At 38.8% G+C, this 8,329-nt stretch overlaps 1 protein-coding gene across 1 annotated transcript in view; it reads left to right on the top strand.

Moving 5' to 3' along the window:
• Positions 1-4,078, top strand: part of LOC107723125 (zinc finger and BTB domain-containing protein 46-like) — a 9,793-nt gene extending 5,715 nt beyond the window's left edge. Inside the window, exon 3 of the mRNA XM_016531641.1 lies at positions 2,602-4,078. Within this exon, the coding sequence (XP_016387127.1) occupies positions 2,602-3,027 (426 nt within the window). The 3' untranslated portion in view covers positions 3,028-4,078. The remainder of the gene's footprint in view (positions 1-2,601) is intronic.
• The last annotated feature ends 4,251 nt before the right edge of the window (positions 4,079-8,329 follow it).

The following is an 8,329-nucleotide window of genomic DNA, read 5'->3' as shown; positions in this document are numbered from 1 at the left end:
CTAACCATGTCCCTTTAGTGGCTCCGTAGACCGCGTTATTTGTTTTCCGCGCTGTTCTGAACACGGATTCAGCCACACCCTAACCCAGTCGGGGGTGTTTGTGGTCCGCACAGAACTCTTATTTGACATCGTCCCAAGCTGCTCTAACCGTTAAATGCTAAGCAAGTCTTTTTTTATGCCACGCAAGTCTACAGTGTGCGCATGAGACAATGTGTTCTTCTGTTGTCTTTGACAGCTTTTAGATGCGTTATTGGCAGCGCCGCCACCCTCTGCTTACATGAACGCGTCACAGCGGCTAACCATGTCCCTTTAGTGGCTCCGTAGAACGCGTTATTTGTTTTCCGCGCTGTTCTGAACACGGATTCAGCCACACCCTAACCCAGTCGGGGGTGTTTGTGGTCCGCACAGAACTCTTATTTGACATCGTCCCAAGCTGCTCTAACCGTTAAATGCTAAGCAAGTCTTTTTTTATGCCACGCAAGTCTACAGTGTGCGCATGAGACAATGTGTTCTTCTGTTGTCTTTGACAGCTTTTAGATGCGTTATTGGCAGCGCCGCCACCCTCTGCTTACATGAACGCGTCACCACCGCATCAGCACGGAAAACATGGGGAATTTTTTAAAGACAGTAATCGCACAACCTATTCGATATTCTATAATTAAATCAACTAATCGCATATTCGAAAATCGTGACCCATCCCTAATATATAGCCTATATAAAGTTGATAAAGTGACGTGACATGTGGCCAAGTATGGTGACCCATACTCGGAATTAGTGCTCTGCATTTATCCCATCCAATCGATTATCGCAGAATCGCTGTATTCGTGATATTATTGTATCGTGGGCCATGTATCGTGATTCGTATCGTATTGTGAGGTACCCTGTGATTCCCACCCCTAATGTTTAGATGGTTTAAGAAACTAGTCTGAGCAACTAGCAGTTAGCTAAGTCTTTTTTTTTTTAAATATGGATTCAAATTATACTAATGTACCTTTCTATGTAACTGACTTACAGGGCTTTCGTACCACTTAGTTCTAGGAACTTAGTTCTAGGATCTAGCCAGCATGGTGGTTCCTAGAGGACCAAATTTCTCCCTTGGGCCATTTTCCTGATTGCATTCGCACTGGCAGCAAGAACTCTGAAGCGTCCGACGGCAACGTATTTATTAGCGGCATTCGTGGGTTTCGTGATAACGGAGATGGAATATAAACGCAAAATTTATGCAATTGAAAGAGCATGAAAATCTGACTAAATTTCCTATGACAACTTGCAATGTTACATGTCAGCGTGGCTGAGAAAAGAACACACGCGGCAAACAACAGGTAAATGTCGTTATCACTGTTTTCCATGTTCGTGGAGTAAATATTTTTACATGGCTTTTTAAAAATGCCAAGTAGCCGGTGTTTCGTATGTGTTTGGCCAATCAGCGCACACTTACGTCACTGATAGTTCCTATAGAAATGTTTTAGACCCTACTCTGAAGTAGGGCTGTCAAAATGGCTGAAAAAAGTTAGAATTTTGTACTTAAATATTATCAATATTTGAATTATATTCAAATTTAAATGCCATAATTTCAGTTAGGGGGAAAAAGCTTTTTGCTTCTCTCCTGAGGCCACAAGAGGGCGCATTGAGCAAAATATTAATAATGCACGTTTATTCAAAGAAATAAAATAACACGACTATCTTTGAAAAAAAGTGCATAATGTTTAAAATAAAGTTTATAAACCAAATATAATTAAGTTACTTAATTAGAAACAAAACAGCATCATGTATGTATGTATGTATAGTTTAATACAAAGGACTGAAACCCAATCACAAAGATTACTTTTTTTAATTTAAAAACATGAGATGCAGTGGGATGGGGGAAAAACACCATAAAATCTTGAGTCATGTTTTTTAAAAGTTGAACATTAATTTTACAAGGCTTTCTAAACATGCGGCTCTCTTGTGCGAGACGCAAGTGCAACAGTCATAGATGTCCCTATAGAAAATGCGATAAATATACGTTCTGTGTGAACAGCTTGATTTCAGTTTGCCATAAACAAGATCTCCTCCGCATTGATGTTCTCTTTTTCTGCAATATTTTGAATAAACAAGCTCATCATCGTATCTCGTGCGCCACTGATAAGGCTGCCTGACGCACGCCTAAAATTGGAATGCAACGTTTTTGCATTCGAATATGGATTTTTATTTTAAATTTGACAAATATTCACATTTTTATTCAACAGCCCAACTCTGAAGAAGAAGCTAATTTAGTTTCCCCAAACAGAGTTCCTAGAACTAAAACCGCTCCTAGTTCCTGAGGTGCGAACATGCCAAAAGCGGGTACTTCCGCCAATAGTACTAGGACCTATGAAAAGGTTCCTCCGGTGCGAAAGCCCCTTTAGTAATGACCAGTGTTGAAGAATATAGGAGATGACTAACTTGCATGCAACCAGCCACAGATTGAGTCTTAATTCCGGGAGTAAACGGGGTCACTCTATGCCTCACATAGTGGTACAATGAATATTGTACCACTGTATTATAATGGTACTGCCACAGAACTTTTTTGAAAAGAAATGAAGTGCTGTCTCTTAACAAGGCATTGTCACTCTTTCTCAGGTGCACAGCAAGGACAAGAAGTACGTGTGTAAAGTATGCAGTCGTGTCTTCATGTCGGCCGCCAGCGTGGGCATCAAGCACGGCTCTCGGCGTCACGGTGTCTGCGCAGACTGCTCGGGTCGAGGCATGGCTGCCCTGCTGGACCAGAATGGCGAGGACGGCTCGCCAGAAGAGGAACTCTTGTATCCCGGTGACCACCGTTTTCCCGATGACACCGCTGACGGCGATGGGGAAGAGGAGATGATGGTGGAAGCGGAGCTGATGGGAGAAGGTGAAGGAGAAGAGGAGAACGGGAAATGGCGGGCTGGCTCAGGGATGTCACAGCGAGACGACAGAGCAATAGACGATGGCAAAGAGGAAAGCGACTCGGCTCTGGAAGGAGAAGCCAGGGCGGGAAGCGAGAAAGATTTCAGTTGGATCTCCTAGTCCAATGCCTGGATCCTAGTCCAAGGTTGACCACCTGTTCCTATAAGGAGATATACTTAAGGCGGGGCAATCTGATCTCAGCATGTGGAAGGAGCCGGATACAAAGAGATCCTTGAGATTCCCACAGGGCTGCCAAAGGAGAGACAGTGGAGAATCCTCTCGCCCCGACTCCATGTGCTTCTGACCCAGGCTTCAGTTTGTCTCCTTTCTTCCTTGAGGACCAAACGGGTTTCTGTGTATGTGTTTGCTATTTCTTCAGACAAAAGAGATTGTGTTGTCTCGGGAGATTGTCCAAATCAGTACCAAGCTTTGATGGGTCAGACAAAGAAAGTGTACGAAAGATGTGCTCTTGCCATATGGTCAGCTGCCACCAGGAGCGCTGGCTTATCTATTGCGCAGCAGTTCACGTCAGAAAAGACTTGCACCAGTTTTTTTTTTTTTGACACGTTGTTTTCTGCAAAGAGAAACTTCAACAGACTTGCACTTTAAACGTTGACTAGATTCCTATTGATTCCCTGTTTCTGTGGTTTACATTTTTATTCCAATTTACATAGATTAATATGGTGACCGCACCTACCTTTAAGGATACACAGTATGTCCTTATGACTGTTATATATGAACATTTGTGCTAGGTTTGCTAATTATAATGTATGCCTTGTAATGTTTTATTTCGTTGCAATTTTCATTCCTGAACATTTATATCAATGGGAAAAATCATGTATATAGATACATATAAGTGAGATGTTGATTTTGTGTTCTCGACAAAAAAAGGTAAAGGGGAAGATGGGTGAACACTATGCAGAAACGAATCTTTCTAGTTCTCAACAATCTTTATTCTCTCTATTATGGGAGAGAAAACTAGTCTTCAGCAATGGCAAAGCAGAGAGACTGGAGGAGAGAGTATACGAGTAGATTTATGGAAATATTACTTGTTTTCCACTTTAATATTTCCTCATTATTTGCATTCCATAGTGAACACAGTCAGGGATGGGTATGGTTTTATACAGAGGGTTTCCAGTGTGGTGCGTTTCTATTAAAAACAAAACAAAACCTGTATGCAAATGTGTGTATTTTGTAGGTTTGGTGTGTGGGGGGGGGTGTTTAACTCAAGCTAACGTCATTCAAAAGCCTTTACCGAAGCGGTTTCAGACTCTCTCCTCTCGTCCCTCTTTTTAAGTTTGACGTATTTCGCGTTTCCTCGCAGCCTTGCCATTGTACTGTACTGAGTCTGCCTCTGACATCTTAAAGCCGTGTGATGTGACAGGGAGATATCATGCCTTCCCACTAAATATTTATTGCTCTAACTTCTGGAATATTCAGAAATATGCATCAATTTCTTAATCAATGAACCACAGCTTTCTTTTGTTGTCAGTCCATTTAAGATGACGAAACACAAAAACACTTTGTAATGAGACCATAGGGACTGATGTGTGCTGTAAAGTGAAATTGCTGTTCATTTATTGGGTTTAAATGGTTATTTATTTAGTTTGTGTGTGTTTGAGGGAGAGATTATCTAGTCTTTTTACACATCCATACCATTCTGTGTGTGTGTGTGTGTGTGTACGAGTGTGTGAAGGACCGGGTTCATGAATGTCTTTTTACTCATTGTTTTAACAATCTGTGCCAGAATCTTTGACAATGGGAATAAAACGCTTTATTATGCTTTACTTATGAGTAACAAATTTGAATTATTATGGTTACTGTTGATATTGTTGTAATTCTTATTGTTATTATGATTATAATTATTGTTATTATTATTATTACGTGCTGGAGGCTAAGCTTTATTATCTGTTTCATTTTTATATTTCCTTTCTTGAAAAACAGTGTAAAACTTTCCAATCTTGCCTTTCTATGGACAGCAAGCCATGCGGCTTTCAGAAGTAATTATATTGTGCCAGTTCCATGCATTTCTGAGTGATATTTGAGAACATTTTTTTTCCTTATTATTCTATTTTGTTTTAGAAGGATGACCTTCTGAGAGCTTAACTTACTAAGTGTTGACAGAAAGGTATATACAGCACACGCTTCTATATTACTAACGTACACTAAGTAATGAATATTATACCAAAAAATAATAATCTGGTATACTATATATACATAATATACATTTAGTGCTTTTGTTTCGATTTGGTGTACAGGTGCAAAGCTTTGATCGAACAGTGAATTGCTTGGTTGATTTTTTTCCCTCTACTTTGAAAAAGCACAGATTATGGTGTTATGTTATGAAGGGCCACTTGAAAGTACATTTTAAAGAAGAATCGCAGCTTTAATTCTGTTGCCCTTGAAAACGTGCTCAAGTTTTAATAGATGTGCTCTACTGTATGCCATCACTCTGCATTTGAATTAAGAAGGCTGGCCACTGTCATGTGGAATTATGGGAAATGTATGCTTTGCAATGAGAAATTGTACAAGTTTTAGACCTCAAATGTCATTGGCCCAAGTGCCAGTCACAATTGCTATCCAAATCCCTCCAAATGATTGGACATTCAGCTTTTTTCCTGTTTGTTTAATTTATTGTGTTCTTTACCTTTAATTGAAATAAAATCTGTTGGAATTTAAAAACAAACTGGATGACATAATTTGAATCCAATTCATTTATGCAAGTAAATAGCCCCTTTCACACAGTAATACCAGTAAATTGCCGTAAAATAACCAGAATGACTTTACCAGTAAATTAAAAAATGCACTGTTCACACAGGCTTTTTTCGTCTTTTTTCCGGTAAAGTACCATTCACACATCCATTTCAAAATACAGGTAAATTCTGTGACATCATTAATCAGAATCAGATTAATCACATCCCGGTGTTGTGTTTGTAAACATGAAGGGGTATACGCGTAGGCAGTGTTTTTGTTGATGTTCATCATAGTAGACGACTTCAAACCAAACTACACAGCGCGGAGTAAATGCGTCATCGGCGTAAGAAAGTTATGATTGGCCCAGAGGCATAGAATTTTTAATTTCAACGGCTCTGGATTTGCCCAGAGTAGACGTCTTACGTCCAGTGTTGCCAGATTGGATGGACGATTTCCAGCCCAAAAGCTCACAAAAACCCGCCCAAAACTTTAACTGTCAAAACAATGTGATGGAATATGTAAATCAAGGTTGATAAGGGCCATTTTTAACTCCTTAAAACAAAATAATGTTAACAAAATCATTTATATAACGTTAGATAAATTTCCCAGGTAAACGGATCGAATCGGGGCAAATAGCCTACATTAAAGGGAATTAGGCTACCGAACATGAATAAAATATTCAAGCAGACACTGTCAAAACGGCAATCAAGAAATGCATCATTTTCAACGTCAGCAGTCAGAATAATCCAATTTAAATGCAAAAAGTGCCCAATATAAGTGATAGGAAAAAGCAACGTTGCAGGTATTTCACACTCGTTCATGCACACACCATGACAGTCAAAACGGTGTCATTCATTGATAGGCTACATACTGAATTATAATCCGACAAATAAAAAAAAAATAATGCGCTTACCTTCGTGTCGCTCTATAATTTTACACAGAACTGGAAGCCTCTTGTTAAGTTCATATTGTAGAACATAATACAGAACTTTGCACTGTCAAAACTAATCAAGTCTAGCAATTTTCAAGTATTTATCAATCTGGACCGTTTAAAAGATAAAAGACAGGACCGTATAAACCGACATATTTAGTTTCGTTTTGATTAATTAATTCAAATGTGCTCTGATTTCGGAGTTGCAGTTATAGAGCCTTCGTGTCATCTCACTCCACAATAATTCACGTTTTGAGAGTTGAGTCACTCTCCCACTCTTTAACTTATATTTAGGCATTGTGATTACTTGAATATACAGTCATACTACATTCAAAATAAGATACGTTATAACTTATCACGCTAAAAACATGTCACTCATGAATCATAACGCCTGTGAGCCGAGCCGATAAGTGAGGCTGGCGACGTTTACATCAGCACCAGCGCCTCTGCAGTGTGTGTGTGTAGTAGGCTAACGTTGTGATGACTGATTGGATGCAGTAAATGCATACTTGGGCTTGTTTGTTAAACAATTAGCCTATGCAATTTATGTGATTGAAAACCGCCAAACTGACCCCAAACCAGCCCAAATTTTGTCCACCCGCCCCAAGCCAATTTTTACCCGCACAATCGAATTCAAAACCGCCCAATCTGGCAACACTGCTTACGTCATTGTGTTCTGAACTTGTACGTGCTCATACCGGTAATCTCGTTCTGCGTTCACACAGCAGAATTCTGGCAATTTACTAATGTTACAACTTCCCTTACTGGTAAATTGCCGGAACGAATTTACTGGTATTTTTAAAAAGGGCCTGTTCACACATGATCGCTTTACGGTAATTTACCGGTAATTTACTAGTAAAGTCTGTATGAGTGAAAGGGGCTAATATGGGTTAGATTTCATGATTGGTCTATTTTTAAATGCACTTGTTGATACTTCTCAGTCATTTCAATCAGGTAATTTCTACAGATAAATATTAAAACATATGTGCCTCTATGTACTTGACCTACAAGTGTACTATAAGTGACTCAGTGTTAATTTTCAAAGTGTTTGTGAGTGCATGCACATGTAGGTTTTGCCCATGCATGCCATTTTATATTTTAAGATGTCAGAGATGTACAGTACATTCTGCCAATTTTGGTGCACAATACAGCATTTCTTGCTTTTTTATTCCAGTTTTGTTCAGCTGTTTTGTTTATTCCAACGCTATTTGCTGCAACCTACCAATAAGCCTCTTCTCATCACTTCTCAACACACAAATGAAACAATATGGACCAATGTAGACATACACATAAACATCATTATATACCAGAGAATTGTTTAATTTAATAATTATGTTGCTTGTTTCTGAAGAGATTGAAAAATTATGCCATTTTTAAAAAAATTTTCGTGAGATTACTCCTGATTTTGTGATTAATGTTTGTAAAAATAACAATGAAGATATGCCATCTTATAATGATATTTGTGGGCAGAAATAAATAATTTCAGCTAATCTGTTTCCTTTAGTATTATTACAGCTAATCAAATGTAAATATAGTTCCTTACTTAAAGATTTGAATTCTCAAATTTGACTTAAGACAAAGCAGGAAATAACCTAACGTTATGGGACTGATGGTCCCATTTTGAGAAATATATTCTTTGATGACTTAAAGGGGTCCTATTATGCTCTTTTACAAAGTCTTGATTTTGTTTTGGGGGTGTACTAGAACATGCTCTCATACTAGGTTCTTCGAAAAACACATTATTTTTCACATATTTTACACTATTACAACACCTCTCTCCCCAGTCTGGCATGAACG

Source organism: Sinocyclocheilus rhinocerous, unplaced genomic scaffold (assembly GCF_001515625.1).
Source record: "Sinocyclocheilus rhinocerous isolate Xijiao unplaced genomic scaffold, SAMN03320098_v1.1 scaffold2831, whole genome shotgun sequence".
Classification (NCBI taxonomy): Eukaryota; Metazoa; Chordata; class Actinopteri; order Cypriniformes; family Cyprinidae; genus Sinocyclocheilus; species Sinocyclocheilus rhinocerous.
This window is presented reverse-complemented; position numbering and strand designations above follow the sequence as displayed.